This window comes from Scardinius erythrophthalmus, assembly GCF_964197995.2.
Source record: "Scardinius erythrophthalmus genome assembly, chromosome: 13".
NCBI classification, from domain to species: domain Eukaryota; kingdom Metazoa; phylum Chordata; class Actinopteri; order Cypriniformes; family Leuciscidae; genus Scardinius; species Scardinius erythrophthalmus.
Genome location: NC_138233.1, coordinates 35,728,504 through 35,747,978, shown reverse-complemented (window position 1 = coordinate 35,747,978; position 19,475 = coordinate 35,728,504). Strand labels below are relative to the sequence as shown.

Genomic DNA, 19,475 nt, shown 5'->3' with positions numbered 1-19,475 from the left:
ACCGGCCCGTCTGGCACCAACAACCATGCTACGCTCAAAATGAAGCAACTGCCGTGTGATTGGTTGATTAGATAATTGCATTAATGAGAAATTGAACAGGTGTTCCTAATAATCCTTTACAGTGTTGTGGGTAACGCGTTACAAAGCGTAACGCATTAGAGTACTCTAATTACCTTTTTCCTGAAATGTGTAACTTAACGCGTTAGTTTCGTGCGTTAAGTAATCAGTAACTTAAAAAAAAAAAAAAAAAAAAAGTAATCCGTTATTTTAAGGAAAGGAAAATCCCGACTGCAGCCTGCTTTTTGTCAGACAGTAGGCTTAGGTCTACTGTGCCACCTGCGGATGTATCAGCGGAGCCGAAGCGCTGTGATCGTAAAGTCAATGGCTGTGATACGTCTGTGCCCTGCGCCTGACCCTGTGTGTGTGTGTGTGTGTGTGTGTGTGTGTGTGTGTGTGTGTGTGTGTGTGTGTGTGTGTGTGTGTGTGTGTGTGTGTGTGTGTGTGTGTGTGTGTGTGTTTTTTTTTCGAACTCCCGGCAAGATGGCAGAGAGGACAACGTTTGGATTATTTAATTCGGTTTGTAATCATTTTTGTTTGACAGGCAGCTGTTAATTTCTGTTAGATCGTTGACTGGTTGTTCATTTCTAAATGGATTTAAATCTGCAAGCCTGTTTACCTCAGGTTGTGTTTACAAGTAAGCACACTTGATGCACTTTGATAACTGCAGTAGAGTTAAAGAAAAAATCAAGAGTTATCTTGTATGTGCTCATATACAGTAGCCTAGGCTACCCGGGCTGGGTAGGTGCGAATTTTGATTAATATGTTCTGTGATAATAAATAAATAAATAAAACGCCATGTGGAATAGCCTATTGCTGACTGTCTTTCCTGTTATTGTTATCCTGCAGTGTTAATTTAGTCGGATGACTGACGTTATTCATTGTCAGGAGTCACGACTTCTAGGTGCATTTAAAGGGGCCGAGGGCTGTGTCTGTCAATTAAGCTGCAGCATGTGTGAGCCGCTGCAAACGGCTTTTAATTTTTGGTAACGCATGAGTACTCTAACGCGTTACTTTTATGAATAGATAACGCTGTAACATAACTGATTACTTTTAATTGATGGTAACGTTGTAACCTAATTAACTACTTTCCAAAGTAACTATACCCAACACTGATCCTTTAGGTGAGTGTATATTACTGTATTATTATTGTTATTATTTTTAACATGTAAAACTGCTGTGTTACCCCACTATTTAATTCGACAAATAAAGTTATGTAGTGATTTAGCAATAAACATCACGTTACTTGCGGCTAATTCGTTAGAATAAAATAAAATCATGTGATCAAACGTAATGGTTATAAAACTATATTTCATTTCCTCATCCATGAACATGATTTGAGTCCTGTCGGCAGGGCTTGACATTAACTTTTTTCCTCACTAGCCAATGTGGCTAGTGGTTTTCCAAAGTTACTAGCCACACAGCATTTTTACTAGCCACATTTTTGTTGTTGTGAAATTACCTGATAAAAGTGGACTATGGCGTGCTAAAATTTACTTGAACTAGATTTACAACCCTTTTAAATGTAAAACCATTGTTACATCCACCCAAATCAAGACAACATAAATATATAACAATACAGGTCATTATCATTAGCTCTGATAAGGTTGTGTGTAAAGCTCCTTTTTTAAATAAAACCATGTATTATGTATTATATGTTGCCACATTGCTCCACCGGCATACGACATAACTCCAGCAGGGCAGCTAGCTGTCTCTTCGATTCTTTGTTGTCGGTCACTAGCGACAATACTCATTAGGGCTGTCAAAATTTCTTAAAAATGACCTTCGAATATTCCCTCTAAAAAAAAACACATAGCTTATATTCGAACTATTCGAACATCTGGTTGCACATTTTGTCAATGACGCGCATTACGTCAATAACAGGACAAATTAATACAAAGAGACATAACTACTTGTATAGGTAGTTTATTTAAGTTTAAACATATTTGACAACGTATTACCTACACGAAAACAAGTAAATCAACTAATGGCCAAGACCGCAGACCTCACTCACTCTCGCTCGCTCACTCGCAGGCACTCTTTCTCTCTCTCGCCCTCCCTCAAGCTGCGTTCACACCAAACGCGAATAGAGCGTCTGGCGCGAGTGTAAAGACGCGTTTACGCGTGTCTGGAGGTCTTGCGGCATGAATGAGGCGTCACGCGCTCTGTGCAGTTTAAATGAACAACAACAATAAGCAAATGTTGAGTGCTGATCAAGAGTTTTGTGCAAGCAATTTAAGGTCGCGACTCTTATAGCAGGCTTCATTCAGTGATTGAAACAAATATTATTAACATTAATTGAAGTTTTACAGTATATAGAACCGACATTGAACGCTCCGAGCGAGCTGTGCTGTGGTAAACATACTTTTCCTTGACATGAAACGGTAAATAATCAAACCAGTGGAAGCCTGCAGTGCATGAAACTGCTGTATCTACCTTATTCATGCAATATCTATTCAGTCAGTACAGTAGCCTACACTTCAGAAATGTTTCTGTTTAACGTTAAATAAAATGATCCCTCAGGCAGCGCGCCCACTCGCAAAGCAGACAGCCGCGCCTCTGCTACCGCGGGCGTTTTTCCACATTCGAATATTAATTTTCACCTTCGAAATTCTGTTTTTTAAAACTATTCGAATATATATTCGAATTTAGAATATTCGTTGACAGCCCTATGGGATTTGTAGTGTCGTAGTGTCACACTTATTTCAGATGCCTTTTGAAAAGACTACAATTATTCAACCCGCCAAAGTGGCTAGTTGGAGTGACTGCGTTACCCGCCACGAGCAAAATCCACCCGCATTTGGCGGGTTGGCGGGTGTTAATGTCAAGCCCTGCCCGTCGGATTGATTCCCATCGGCAGTGGAGGTGACGACGACAACTCCCATGATTCCACACTACGCCTGCGTTATTTGAATATGGCCAAAATTACATACTGTGCCTTTACCTTTTTATAATAATGTACAGCTGACATGGTTCCCTGTAGGCTATTGTTCACAGCATTAGTTTAGACAGATGTTTTTCCCTGAGAAACACAATAACACACTGTACCTGATATACAGTATTTCAAAATGAATCAACATTGAATCTAATCGAAATCAAGATCGAAATCAAACCGCAAGCTTATCGAATCAAATCTATTTGTGAAATTTGTGTTAATACTATAATTCTCACTCCAAGCTGAACTCAAAAGTTGGCAGCGCTGGTCTAGAGACTGGTGTGATTTCTCAAAACTATTTCACATCTATTTTACTGATGGTCATATCAGATGGTTTAATGAGTTTCCCTTCATGTGTTGATTTATTTTCTCACAAATTGAATAAAGACTGTATTTTACTTTTATTTCTGTAAAATTAAATTGACACGAGATTATTGTAATCAATGCATATAAAAGTAAAAAATGAAAGTGAACTTTCCAAGAATTTGGAATGAAATTTAATTTATTTAGAAAAAGTGCAGATCTTATTTCGAACGATTTTTTTTATTTATCATTTCATCCTTGTAACTGTTACGATGAGGCAAGGACGAAGCAGAGAGAGAATCCATACGCAAGCACTAATTTAATGAAACAAACAGGAAATCCAGGGCAAACTATGGAACACAGAACTCAGGACGGAAACATGGAAACAGCTACAACGACCGACAAACAACAACTGAAGCACAGAGGTTTAAATACAAATGCAAACAAGCTAAACAAGATAACAAGGGGGTGTGGTAAATAAGAAACACCTGGGGAGACTAATCAACATAAACACGGGACAAGACAGAGAAACACAGACATGAATCATTACAGTAATATTTAATCCAATCATTTATTCTCCTTAAACTCTACAATCGCCTGCAAACTCGCATTCATTTTTGCGTGCAACATCCACATCTCAACATCCAGTCAACAACTGATGAACCTACCCTACATTTCTGATAATCTGATACACTTGGATGTGCGTCACAACATGTAAGAAAAGATCTGTCACTATTTCCTTTTCATTGCGACTTCAAATCACCTTTATTTATATCACGCTTTATACAATACAGATCATTTCAAAATCAGTTTTACAGTGATAAACAGGAAAATAATGATCAATGATCAAACAGAAATTAATTCTGCTGTAAAGCAGATCTAAAAAGACAACAGTGTCATAGCCGTGTGTTGTAGTCCTTAAAAAGTGATTTCTGTAAAAGGAAATATCTCCATTTGCTTTGAACTTTGAGCGTCGTAACATTGCAGATATTGTTTATGATCAAACAGCAATATTACACACTAACTAAAGTTAGAAACGTGAAATCATAATCAAGGACCCCTTTATTATCCATTGAAGTGCATCATTTTGCATCTGGTATGGTGCTTTTTTAAATTATAATGTTAGTATAATGTTTTTAATCATAACGTTATATTATTTCAACGCCTGTTACATAAGACAGTTTTGTGCATCCCATTTTTGAATGATGAAAATCTGTCACACTGTAACCAACTTATACCTTACATAAAATAAAATAAAATAAAAAATAAAAATAATTTAAAAATGTTCTAAATAACGGTCTAAAAGCATCTAGTCTTGTTATTCTGTCAATCATTTTGCATGAATATATAAACAGTTGCTTGCCTCACAGTGAATTCATAATTTTCAGAGCTCAAGTAATAGGATAATATTCATATGAACATGTGAGGATTCCACTGGCAAGAAGAAGTACAAATAAATAATTTATCATTTAAAATTTATCAGCATCGTAAATCCTGCAAAGTTTTTTTTTATATTTCCTTTTTAATTTTTTTTTTTATATATGTACATTTATAACACTATACATTGTATTATATTACATTTGCATCAAATTACAAAAAAAAAACGAGTTACCGCTGTGAGGATTTTCTAATACAGTGACTGTTGGAGTGACGGATAAACTGACATCTTTCTCTTCTGACTGCCGTTATAAATCCCTCTCTATTTTTTCCCTCTTTTTGAAAGTTGTAAAAACTCTATTGTGGAGTTCTTCTTTTGCCATTTGAGCAAATGGAAACATGAACAATGTATTTAATGTAGTCTCTCATTCACCGCTATAGAAGTTTCCCCAAATATGACGACTTCTGCTTCTGAGAAACCCGGAAATCTGAAAAGGGTCTATGACTAAAATGTGTCGACACTTTATATTGTCTTACATATTGTAAACATATTGTATTGTACGTTATTATCAAATTTATAATAATAATAATAATAATAATAACAACTTTTAAATACAGAAATCAGATTTTTAACTCTTATGTGTCAATTATAAAGTTACTGTAAGGTTTTTAGAGGACAAAAATGTCTGTGTCAAAAAATAAACTCAAACATTTTAAGTTTCAGAGCACAGATTAAATTCTGAAGACCCTCAAGAAGAAGAAGACTCTTGGAAGATTACTGTTGAAAAAAGTTACAAAAGTGAAAAAAGAAAAAGTTACAAGTTTAAATGTATTTATTATTTTTTTAATATATAAAATGTATATTTAATAAAACATGTTAAACTTAAAACTGCTACCAAATAAAAGCCATGAATCTAAACAAGTTGTGTTTCAGTGAGATTTAGTTTGGGTTCAGTACTAAACTTTCCCCATGAAAGCCAGCACTGGTGTAAACTGGGATTTGTGATTTGCAGTACAGTAGAAACTTTCTCTATCAAATATTACACACACACACACACCATTTTTCTAGTACATGCATACAAACCACACTGACATCCACACGAATTATAGCTGCATCATTTATCCAGTTGATGCGCAAATATGCAGAAGAAGAAAACATGAATAAAGCGAGTATTTGCTTTATAGGCCAAACCTGAGAAAATGGCGCCATCTTGTGAAAAAGTCCAAATTAAAATTTTGTATCTTTAACAAAAGAATAAAAATGTTAAATGTTTGTTTGTTAAATGGACCTGTGATAAAAATAAATAAATGTAGTTTTCAGTTGGGATATTTTTGTCCTTAAGGTCCTGATTGTAAATATTTTGTGTTACTAGTGTAAAATTGATTCATGAAAGAAAAAGATGAGAGTGAAATAATAAAAAAAAAAAAAAAAAAAAAAGAATTTTCCTCATTAACAAAAATGTCCTTTTAAAGACAAAAATGTCCTTAAGGACACACAAGGGTTAAGTTGGCTCTAAATTACATTTAAGTGTGATGGATCAATGAGACCCTTACAGTTTTGTTATCGAAGTATGATTTGCACAACTGAATTAATCTAGAAGCATAATCAGATTTAACTGTGATTTTCTGCTGTTATTAACAGTTTAACTGGTAAGATCCTCAGAGGAGAAGTTGTGCAGTGATTAAATAAGAATGGAAAGATTGTGTTGTTGAAGGTGGATGTGAATGTGAGTAAATGTGTGTTAGTTACAGGATCAGAGAATGACACTGTTCCTCTGTCATAGTCCAGCTGAACTCTCACACGCTGAAGCTTCTGTTCAACAGGAAAGACAGTGAAGCGTCGCTCTGGGGATTCTGAGCTGTATTTGCTGTTCCAGTGATCCACATGCCAGACATTAGACTTAAAGAAAACGCGTCCCTTCCTTTGGTTTGATGCTGTGGTTATTCCAAGACTCCAGGATGTACTGTCTCCAACCTCCACATCCCAGCACTGTGTTCCTGAGTTAAAGCCCTCAGATCCCAGGACACATGTACACCCGTCAAACCTCTCTGGATTATCAGGAAGTGTTTTATTGTCATCATCGCTGTACGACACACTGGTCAGATCAGCAGAGAGTGTGAGAAGAGGATGTGCTGTGTTTGGATCCAGAGTCAACGGAGCTGCAAAGAGAATAACATCAGATTACAGGATGAAATATGATGTATTAGAAATGTAAATGTGAAACACAAATAAAGACTTTGTTGAAAGAAATCATAAATGATAACAATGGTCTCTCAGTTACTGTCAGAATGGATTGAGGCTTCAGGTTTAATATCAGTATTCAATAAACACTGTATCGTAATACAAAAACATAGATCATGAGGAATAAACTTTTCATTATGAGTTCGCTCAATGATCTGATGATTTTCTGAAATACAGTTCAGATTCACTTGAAATTATTAAATATATTTCTATCAAATGTTAATGTTGTGTGTGTTTATATGTGAACTATCTTCTGCACTGGTGTCAAATCTGCTGAGACTCACTGTGTTGGACAGTTTCCAGCATCTTCTTCCAGACTCTGAACGGCAGGTTACCCAGATAACGCGACACATGAATCAAAGCTCCAGAACTCATCCGTGGATCCGGCTGTGAGATCTGGACTCTGAGGAACATTCAGGAGTCAGAACTGCAGTGAATTTGAGTTCAGATCCACTGAGAGAAGAGATACGATCAGCTCACTTACCTTTCCATCGTGACTTTATAGTTCTGGAAAATATAGAGTTTGAAAACATTTTAATATCTTATCAAACACTCTTATTGTCAATGAGTCTCTCTATACAAGTTGTTTTATGTACAAAGATGTGTCACCTTTAGAAACGAGACGTCATTGTCTTTTATCATCTCCTCCATGTCTCTGATTGTGTGTGAAAGAGCTGAGATGTGTGTGTTCATCTCCTCCAGCTTCTCCTTCATCCTCTGCTTCTTCTGCTCCTCTTCCTCTCTCAGTGCAGTGATTGTAGCTTGTTCTTCGTCTCTGAGAAACTGATGAAGCTTCTCAAACTCTTCTTTAATCTGACGCTCTGTGTGCTCAGCTTGAGACTGAAATCAAATCACATTCACTTCAGTCAGCACTGTATGAACACACACTCCACTAATGTCAATAATAAACTCTGTGTGTGAATGTTGAGTATTTAACTCTTTATATCCTCACCTTGATGTGTTCAATTGTTTCATCACACTTTTTCTTCATTTCTTCTCCATGTTTGAGCTTGTTTTGTAAGGACGTCAGTGCTGTATTAAATTCCTCCTACAGGTTAAGATGAAAATCTGTGAAACTTATGCAGCTCTAAGAGGTTTAAACATTGTTTGGATGTTTTTATAGTTATATTATTTATATGTTGAATGGGTCAATCTCAGGAAGCATTTGTGTCTGAACATTGCAGGAGATATATTTTTTAATTATATATTATTTGGAAAGGGTGAACGTCAATAAATCATGTTTTTACCAAAAAAAATGTTTTTTAATTTTAATTTTAATTATTATATCTATGCAGTTGTAAATTTGTGGTTGTGCAAATACAAATACAGAAAGAGAAAGTATGTAAGTATCAATCACTTTTTTGGTGTCTTGTTATTAATCACATATTATTAATGAAAAATTATTAATAACCCATGACAACATTTTATTTTCTATGTTTTGTGCCAATGATGTTACATTCAAGAAGATTTGAACATCAGAAGGTCGAAGTTTTGTGTAGAATTTTATATCAGTAGAAAGTCAGAGATTTAGTCTGAGTAAAAATAAATACTGGTCTATTGTATACACAAATAATACTCTATGTTTAGCACTGTATTCAGCATATGAAATGAGAGATATTAGTCTTACCTTGTAAGATGAAAGCACTTCACTGATGGGTCTGAATGTGTTATTGGTGTGTTTCTCTGAGTCTCTGCACACGAAACACACAGGCTGTTTGTCCTCCAGACAGAAGAGTTTGAGTTTCTCACTGTGTAAACTGCAGATCTCCTCAGATCCTGATGAACGTTTCTCATTTCCCTCCTCCTGGAACGACTCACACAAGTTTTTTAACGCAAGAATAACTGGAGGGTCATCTTTTGAGGATCTTCCCCTGCAGACAGGACACTCCTGAGTTTTCTTAGTTTTCCAGAACTGTTGTAGACACTCTTTACAAAAACTGTGTCTACAGGACAGAATAACAGGAGTCTTGAAGATTTCACAGCAAACAGGACAAGAAAGCTCTTCCACAGATTTTGAATCCATTTCCTCGTCTTCTAAAAGATCCAACGATCTACAATATACTTTCACTTTTTGAACTTTGATTTAAAGAGTAAATAACTATTACAGTCCAAATCTAATCTGGATTCAGAAATACACAAAAACCCTAATATAATGTGTCCTCCTCTGTTCTTCACGACTCGTTTTAGCTTTCAGTAAAAATGAAAGGTAGAAATAATGACTAGTCACTTCCTGGTAGGTTTTGTAAGAGGGTGCTGTTTCTGATGACCTTTTGGAGCTTCAGGTGTCGGTTGCATAAACTGCTGAAACTAGTCTTATGTAACGGGTACCGTAGCAACGGCACCGTGGATAACAGATTAATTCCTGTAAAACAGGAGAGAAACGAGGAGACAGTGTTATCAGTTTTGAGCTCTGCAGTAATTTATTTTCTGAATTTTCTTCAGCGAACACATCTCTATTGTTAAGCGTCATTGTATGTTTCACATATTACATGTTCAGTGTATTTTTAACATTACAATGAATTTTCAGTGTCCATGTCAATGCAAAATCCATATTAAAATAAACCTCTTTCCACCAAATGCATGTTCACTTACTCTTCATGCTTGTATTTTTATACTATTTATCAAAATGAAATGTGAAGGCAATGGTAATATTCACCAGCTATTTTTTAGATACTTAGAATCTTCCATTCACAGTATTTTATCAGTATCATGTTAATACAGTACTGCAAAATCATGCTCAGAACTCATAAAGTGCTTAAAGTGTAAATTTTAACCTCATTTTAAACTGTAAATATTTTTGTATAAACCCATTGAGCAAAAAAACATTTCCAACAGATGGTGGGGAACTGACATACAGTGAGTAATATCTGTTAACATTACAAGCTCAAAAAAAAAAAATCTTCATGTGCATATATATATACGGGGAAAGTGTGTGTTGAGCTGACTTGCTCTCTAGTAATGTCTCTCGACCGTTAAGGGGGTCGCACACCGGACGCGCAGCTCAGCGCCGCGCCGCGTCACGTCTAGGACAACTCTCACCTGAAAATCCGATAACATCAGCAATTTTCTGATTTCTGTAAATAAATATAAAACGAAATGTATATTGCAGCACAGGGTGAAGTCTGTATATACATTAACTACGATTTGAGACACATAAATGTAAATTTAATATAAAACTATGTAAATGGCGCTCTGTGTCGCGACAGGATTTTGAACACGGTCCTGAGCCGTTGCTGGGCGCCGCAGACAGACACCGAAAGGCGCCGCCGGTGTGTTTACTCTCATAGAGAATAATGTATTCGAATTTAAAAGACGTGGCGCTGCGCGGCGCGTCCGGTGTGCGACCCCCTTTACTCTGCAGGACTTTGCCCTCTTGTTTCAACTCATTTCAAACTAAATCAAAAACAGACCCTAACGAAACTCATTTCACTAAAAACAGTTCACTCATATCTCACATACATTTCAGCATAGATAAATGCTACTTCTGAGGTGTTTTTATACATTTACCCACCTGTAAAACAGGAGAGAAACGAGGAGACTGTGTAATCAGTTTCGAGCTCTCTGCAGTAATGAGAAACCCGCAACTCACACAGCTACAGTAAAGGGGGTCGCACACCGGACGCGCAGCTCAGCGCCGCACCGCGCCACGTCTAGGACAACTCTCACCTGAAAATACGATAACATCAGCAATTTTCTGATTTCTGTAAATAAATATAAAACTAAATGTATATTGCAGCACAGGGTGAGGTCCGTATATACATTAACTACAATTTGAGACACATACATGTAAATTTAATATAAAACTATGTAAATGGCGCTCTGTGGCGCGGCAGGATTTTGAACACGGTCCTGAGCCGTTGCTGGGCGCCGCGGACAGACGCCGAAAGGCGCCGCCGGTGTGTGTACTCTCATAGAGAATAATGTGTTCGAATTTAAAAGACGTGGCGCTGCGCGGCGCTGAGCTGCGCGTCCGGTGTGCGACCCCCTTAACTCGTCACTCTACACTGCCCCTACTGGCCCGGAGCAAACACTACACAATTCACTTTAAGTCAGGAAAATTCACGTTAAAAATAAAACCCTTGGAATACTTGTTTTCTTCTTTTTTTAAAAAACAATCACTTGTTTCAAATAAAAGACAATAATTGTGAATATTCTTAAAACACAAATACAACACTTTTGTGGTCATCACACACTCCCCAGCAAAAAGAAATGGGTCCCACCATTTTCTACTCAACTTTTCTTAACTAAACTCTCTTTCTCTTTCAACAAGCAACAGGAACTGGTAACAAAAGTGGTGATGTTACGGTGTAAGGCATGTGTGTAAATAGCGGGTAAATGGTAGAATAAGGGTTAAGTGGATATGCTGATGTTGGATAGGGGATAAGTGAGTGAAGAGATTGGGTGTTCTGAGGTACAGCGTAAGCAGGCAAGTGTGTGTTTGCCATATTAACTGTGGCTTGTGTTGTGAGTGTAGGCTGACGAGGTTCTCATATGTAAAAATCTGTCTAGGTCGTCGGTCCCGACTTGACCTCCTGACCTCGGTCTGGTTGTCTGGCACAGGATTGGCTGGAGGCTGTTCCTCCTGGATGAGCTCTGAGGCCTCGTCATATCCATCTTGTTCCTCAGGTCCTGCAACAACAGACTGGTCTTCCTCCTCTCCGGGTTCCTCTATCTCTGCGTCTTTTTCAGGCATCAGGTCTGCTTCAGGTAAGTAGTGCATTCTAACTCTCTCTTTTTCCTGGACAGGTACTGGAGTTGGGCGACCCAGAGTGATGACAGGTCGTTGTTGTGGGGCTGCTGTAGGTATCTCCTGTATCCTTTCTACTGGTACTCTCAGCCAATAACGATGGCCATCTGAGTCAATTTGAGTCGGAGTCTGATTCTTCCTGCAGATTTGCATGTTTTGGGCCGTTGGTACGTCGAGTCTGGCATTTACTTTTCTTTGTGATCTTTTCAGGGGCGTCATGGCATGGAGGAGCTTCAACTGGAAGGTCATTCACTAATAATAGCAGATTGCGGTGTAGTGTTCTTGTCTTCCCCTTGTCCCCAGACTCAGGGTACACTAGATACACTAGGTTATCTGCGAACTGTTCTTTAACAACGTAGATGGACTTTTCCCAGTATGACCGTAGTTTTCCTGGCCCACCCCGCTCACTGAGGTTCCTGACTAAGACCCTATCGCCAGGCTGTAGTACCACTCCTCTTGCTTTCTTATCGTAAAGCACTTTGCCTTTTGCACTGGCCTGTTTGCTGTTCTCATTGGCAATTTGATAAGCTTCAGACATCTGCTTTGCCCACTTCTTTGCATATCCTTTTGGCGAGTCAGGCTCTGTCTCTTCAACCAACCCACACAGCAAATCAATGGGAAGGCGAGGATGGCGGCCATAAAGAAGAAAGAAGGGTGAGAAGCCGGTCGACTCGTGCCGAGTACAATTGTACGCATGTACAACTTGTGGGACTTGGGGGTCTTTCCATCGTTCCTTTTCTTTCTCTGGCAATGTTCTCAACATCTGGAGTATCGTCCGATTAAACCTCTCCGCAGGGTTTCCCTGGGGATGGTATGGTGAAGTTCTCGAATGACGAATACCTGACAGCTGTTGAAGTGTACGAAAGAGCTCATTCTCAAATTCACGTCCTTGGTCGTGGTGTAACTTTGATGGATATCCGAAGCGGAGAACGAAATCATTAAAGATGCGCTCAGCTGCAGTCTTGCCACTCTTATTCTTTGTTGGATAAGCTTGAGCGAATCTTGTAAAATGATCAACGACCACAAGGATATATTCATAGCCACCACGGCTGGTCTCTAGATGTAAATAGTCAATACACACCAACTCTAGTGGTGAGCTTGATGTGATACTACCCATTGGGGCACGAACATGAGTAACTGGCTTCTTTGATTTTATGCATGGGCATTTCTTAGTGATATGGTCCTCGATCTCTCTGGCCATAAAAGGCCAATAGAATCTCTCTCTGGCAAGGTTAAGGACTCTCTCTGTGCCAACATGGGCCATTTCGTTAAGGAGTTTTTTTCAGGACAAGATCTTTGTACTTTGCGGGGAGCACCAACTGCTTCCTTTCATTAGCACGCCTGTACAGGAGACCATTCTCCAAGACTAGCTTTCCCCATTCATGGAATAGTCGTCACTAGCAGCTTTCCGTATCTCGTCAGTTAAAGGTGTACCAGCCTCTTTTAACTTGATCATTTCACTGATGGCTTCATCTGCACGTTGTGCTTCCACAAGCTCATCATGGCTAATTGCATTTAAGTGATCGAAGGAGGGAGACGGGTCGGCTTGGGAGGAGATGTTGAGAGCTGCCACCCAGGCTACATCTTTCTGTTTGGCTACTTTACTTCCATCCCATACTGCGCGAACCACGTCTTCGGTACACTCTTTGGTACAGGACTCCGCATAAGCCTTAATGTCTAACGGGAGACGCGACAGCGTGTCAGCGTCTATGTAAGACTTTCCTGGTCTGTATTTTATGTCGAATCTGAAGTCGGAGAGTTCCCCAACCCACCAATGGCCTACAGCATTTAGCTTTGCTGTGGTCATAACGTAGGTCAGTGGGTTGTTGTCTGTATATATGGTGAAGTGAGGTGCATAAAATAAGTAATCTCTAAACTTTTCACACACAGCCCACTTCAGGGCAAGGAACTCTAGTTTCCCACTATGGAGATGGTAGTTACGCTCAGCTGCAATTAAAGTCCTAGACCCGTACCCAATAACTCTCAACTTGTCATCCTGGTGTTGATAAAGAATCGCGCCCAGCCCCTGGTCTGAGGCATTGGTGTGCAATACGAAAGGTGAGTTGAAGTTAGGGTATGCTAACACAGGGGGGGTAACAAGGAGAGACACGAGTCGGTCAAGGGCTTTCTGATGTTCGGTGGCCCACTCTACAGGTGTTCTGGATGAGCTTTCTCGCATTTCCAACTGTCTGTGGTGTCCTACTGGCTAACGACCGCACTGCATCCAGGTCTTTGGGATCTATCCTCACTCCCTGAGCTGACACAAGACGACCCACGTATCTTACTTCCTGTCGAAATAGCTCACATTTTTCAGGTCTCAGTTTCACCCCATGTCTCTGAAGAGCTTGGAGTACTTTGCGGACACCTTCCACGTGCTCGTCAAAGGTTTTTGCATAGCAGAGAACGTCGTCAAGATACGGGAGACAGCAATCATCCCTCAAGGAACCCAACATCTCCTCCATACTCCGCTGGAAGGCTGCGGGGGCGTTAGAGAGGCCAAATGGGATACGAATCCACTCATACAGCCCCCAGGGTGTAATGAAAGCAGTGAGGTGCTGGGACTCTTTGGCGATAAAACCCTGATGGTAGGCCTTTCCTTGGTCGAGGACACTGAACCAGGAATAGCCACCAAGGGTATCAGTCAGGTCTTGTATCCTCGGTAAAGGATGTCGATCAGGGATGGTCTTCTGATTCAAGAGACGATAATCTATACAGAGGCGGAGTGTACCGTCTTTTTTTCGGACGCAGACCACTGGTGCAGCATAAGGGGACTTTGATTTCACAATCCAACCTTTCATGAGCAGATCTTGTACATACTCTTTCACCTCTTTGAACAGTGGTTTGGGGACCGAGGAGTAGGCTCTCTGTACTGGAATCTCGTCTTTGAGGGTGATTGACATCTGTAAACTAGGAATACATCCGATATCATGACTATCTCGTGCAAAAACAGCTGATTCTTCCCACAGCATTTTCTTGACTTTCTCTTGTTCCTCATCACTAAGGTGGCTGAGGTCCACAGAAGGCTGCCACAAGGCTGAAGCAGTTTGAGCAGCTGGTGTTGTGGCGGCGCTAACTACCACTCCTCTGGGTCTAGAACTCTCTAGTGTATTGGTCTCAATCACCCGAGCCACAGTCTGAACGCTGCCAAGGGTTGTCTTCCTTGGTATAGTGACAGAATGTTTAGTGCTATTTCTCACTCGTATAATGACATAAGGTCTCTTTGCAGTCTGTATTTCTAGTAGGCCCTCCTCAATCTCAGGCTCTGTGAGATGGGCACTGTTTCCATCAGGTTCAAACAAGAGAAGAGAGTCTGACTGATCTACAGCGGATGGGATCTGACACTTAACCCAGGCTACTTGTCCGGCTGAAACTGCAGTGTCATAATTGCCAGTTCTTAACCCTCTGAGGTCGAAAAACGCGCCCACGGGTTTTGCTGGATTTTCTTTACATTGTAGCACTTTAAACTTAAATTACTCCGTCATTTATGGTCATACAGAAAAAAGAAATATAAAAAAAGAATCTGTGATATTTTTACTTTTGTATGTGTCCACTTACAATCAAATCAAAACATTACATTGTGCTTTTGAAAAATAAAGAAAATAAACAGGGTGTGCGTTCTGCCTCTCCGTCGCGGTGAACTTTTTTTTCTTGAGCACGTCTATAAACTGAAACAAAACTCAGCGAATACTTGTCACACATTTATGAACCATATACCTTTATAAACATTTAAGTGTGTACTTTTAAATGATCGGATTCAAACTGAAAACAAATATTCTCTGTTTAAGTAATTTGTATAAAACCAACAAGATGTCCAGCTTCTCAAACGCTTCCTAATTAGTTTTAATTTGACCACGCCTACTCGCGCAAAAGATATTCACATGCAAATCTCCACATGGAACGCGAACGCGCTCATTACCTCAAAAACAAAACACTTCATCAGTCTCTGCTTTTCGTCGAGTTTGAAAGAAGCGCCGTGAGCTTAGATTGGCTTTACCCCAGAAGAATGCGATTTGAAGACAAGAAAGATAAGGTAAGAAATTCTTACATATTAGTTTGTTATTGTTGCATACATTTCACATTGCAGTTGAACTGTTGTTAGATATATGGTGAATATTATAATATTTAGACCCGTGTTTACTGTTACTGTGTTTGTGGATATCTGCTCAAACGTAGATATGTATATGGTAGGCCGAACCATAATGTTTTATATTTGAGCGCGATCGCGTTTGAATGTATCATATTTTTTATCGCGATCGCGTTTGAATTTTTCATATTTTGGAAAAGCAAAACGCTCCAAACGGCTTCATGTTTTTACTATTATCTCATTTCATATCATCATAACGAATGGAAACATTTGAAGTAACATGATAATCAATATATTTTTCTCTAGCTTAGTTGTTACTGAAATCTTTTTGAAAATGTATATAGGCTGCTATATTGTTATTATTTTATGCAGCACTGCGCATAGCCTATACCTACAAGGCACAACAAACCTGGTGTTCATTATATAATATATTGTTGGAAACATTTGTGTGAGTGTGTGTGTGTGTATTCTGTGAATTTTAATTTTTTGCAGGCCTTTCTCTTGATATCAGTATGTTCACTTTTTTTTTTTTTTCTGAAAAAATAAATAAATAATTTTGAGTCCTGCTGACTTCAACATTCACAGTACATGTCTCTGTACATGAACATGGTAAAGTGAAAATCAAACACCTTGGAAATGAAAGGTATGTTTTTAGGAATGGCACAAAGGTCTCTTTCTTTGGATCATTGTTATCAATAAGTGCTTTTTTGTTGTGTATCTTTGGATTATGTTGTAAATAAATCCAAACAATTTTAAAAGCCATTCTTTTTTAAATCTCCTCATTCTTTGTGCAAGGTTGGTCAGAATGATGGGCCCTGATAAGCTCCTAATAGGGCCATTAGGGAGTGTCTTTGTCTTTGTCTTTCTCAGGTGTGGAAAGCTTACATATTAATGAGATGATCCGCCCCTTCGGATATTGCTTTATCACACAAAACACGTCGTAAAATTTTTAAATCAATATATTGTCTTCTCTGAATGAGCAGTCAGGGTGATTTTCACATAGTTTTAGAGCAAATATTCTAGGCTACATCATACAATTTTCAAAAGTCTTGTGAAGAAATAATCAGTATGGGTTTCATGGCCTTATTTCAGTGAGAATTTATTTTTGTTTTTTCACAAACCACGCATAAATGTCATTATCTCAAAACTACAAACTTTTACATACATGCTGCTGATATATTATTGTAGCAGAGTTTGTGCTGAATACAGTGTAATTAGACTTTAGCCATGAAAATGTCACAAGTAACAGAAATAACCACAAATGTCAGAGCATGTCAGAACACCTCCAGGGCCCAGAAAACAGCTCAGACCCCGTTGTTTTCTTGCAACAGACTGCTGGACCTCTGTGACTACCACAAGTTACATGGCTGTGACTTGTCATTTCATAGAGGACTTTCAGGTGACCTCCTATCTCCTGGACTGCTTTGTCTTGACTGACAGACACACTGCTGCTCACCTGGCAAGTGAGCTGACCAGGGTTACCAATGAATGGGGTGTGGTTGACAAAATTGTAGCCTGTGTCACAGACAATGCCAGCAACATCGTTTCAGCCCTGAAAGACCACCTCCACTGGGATCACATACCCTGTTTTGCACATTTGCTGAACCTTATTGTGAGAGCTGCACTGAAAGAGGTCCAAGCAATATTGCAAAAGGTCAAGACAACGGTTGAGTTCTTCCATAGAAGCACAGTTGCTTCAGATAAGCTGAAGGCCACGCAAAAACAAATGGGTCAAGAGCAGCTGCGCTTAAAACAAGACATGGCCACAAGGTGGAATTCAACATTTTATATGTTGAAAAGATTTATTGACATCAAAGAGCCAATCATCTCCACAATGGCTCTCACTAATGCATCTCTGCCAACCTTGTCGCCAGATGAATGGGAAATGTGCAGAGAAATTGTGGATATCATTCATCCTTTTGAGGAGGTCACTACCGAAGTGAGTGCAGAAAAGTAAGTATTTTTAAATAATTCTTTTTTGATTAACATTCATATCAAAACCACATTTTAAACTCTATATCTCTTAATCATGCATGTATTTCTAGTATGTGTAATACTGATTTTGGCTTTGTTATACCCATACACAAAATAATTATATTTGAAATATATTTTCAGGATATATTTTGGAATATATGCAAATATTTGAAATTGGCCCAATAAATATATTTCATACTTATATTTCATATATTTTTGTTATATTTCAGAATATATTTCAATGTATTTGGAATATATGCCACATATATTTTTGACACTTTTGGGGACCCATACAGAAAAAAATACATTGAAATATATTCTGAAATATAACAAAAATATATGAAATATAAGTATGAAATATATTTATTGGGCCAATTTCAAATATTTGCATATATTCCAAAATATATCCTGAAAATATATTTCAAATATATTTCTTTTGTGTATGGGTATGTACAGTATGTAAACAATTGTACATTTTTGTAGGTTTGTGACTGCCTCCAAAATCATATTGATGACTAGAGGTCTTCAGAGGATTGTTGCCCAGAATCAAAGGAATCCCTCCACCTTTGCCCCTGTAAAAAAACTAGTGGACACCCTGATGTCAGAAATGACTAGAAGATTTGGCAGAGTGGAGCTCATTGAGAAGCTTGCGGATGCAACTTGCTTGGATCCAAGGTTCAAAAAGCAAGCCTTTGTCAACCACCAGGCAGCCGAAGACACAGTGAAAAGGGTTACAGCAGCTGCAGCAGCTATAATTAACCCAACTCACACTGAAGAGGAGCATCCTCCAGATTCTGGTGCGTCTTCCAGTGCAGGGGCCATGTTTTGGGAAGACTTCGATGAGAGGGTAGCAAGCTTGAGGCCTTCTGCTACCACTTCAACTACATCAGATGCTATGGTGGAGATGCGGGCCTACCTTGCGGAGCCACTCTTACCCCGCACATCGGACCCTCTGGCATGGTGGAGGAGATGTTCAGCTGTTTATAAAAGCCTTTCTGAGGTCATGAAGTCTAGACTTTGCATCGTGCCCACATCTGTACCATCGGAAAGAGTATTTTCTAAGATGGGGCAGATTATCTCGGACAGAAGAAACAGGCTCAGCCCAGCCAAGGTCCGGGAGCTTGTTTTTTTGAATGCAAACATGCCTTAAAGCAGGCCCTAAAATATAGCCACAGTGTGTTTTACAATTATTCATTTATTTGAAAAGCCTGGCCTGTTGTGAAATATTGTTTTTAGGCTTTATATTGTGATTTAAGTTATATGGTTATGGTTATTATGCTCTGTGGCTTTATAGTGTTCTTTTAATTTGTAATGAGCTTGTTTTTTTGAATGCAAACATGCCTTAAAGCAGGCCCTAAAATATAGCCACAGTGTGTTTTACAATTATTCATTTATTTGAAAAGCCTGGCCTGTTGTGAAATATTGTTTTTAGGCTTTATATTGTGATTTAAGTTATATGGTTATGGTTATTATGCTCTGTGGCTTTATAGTGTTCTTTTAATTTGTAATGAGCTTGTTTTTTTGAATGCAAACATGCCTTAAAGCAGGCCCTAAAATATAGCCACAGTGTGTTTTACTTATTCATTTATTTGAAAAGCCTGGCCTGTTGTGAAATATTGTTTTTAGGCTTTATATTGTGATTTAAGTTATATGGTTATGGTTATTATGCTCTGTGGCTTTATAGTGTTCTTTTAATTTGTATTTATTTTTATTTAATTTGATTTAATTCCTTTTTGGATGGTTATCCAATGTGTTT

The 19,475-nt window shown here is 38.7% G+C and overlaps 1 protein-coding gene across 1 annotated transcript; it reads right to left on the bottom strand.

Annotated features, from left to right (window-relative positions):
• Positions 1 to 6,284: 6,284 nt before the first annotated feature.
• LOC308700498 (nuclear factor 7, brain-like) lies at positions 6,285 to 8,937 on the bottom strand (the record flags this gene model as incomplete). Its single annotated transcript, XM_081382131.1, has 6 exons — positions 6,285 to 6,832; positions 7,199 to 7,317; positions 7,399 to 7,421; positions 7,524 to 7,754; positions 7,867 to 7,962; positions 8,542 to 8,937. 6 exons carry the CDS (start codon positions 8,935 to 8,937, stop codon positions 6,285 to 6,287), a joined length of 1,413 nt encoding a protein of 470 aa, XP_081238257.1.
• Positions 8,938 to 19,475: the final 10,538 nt, after the last annotated feature.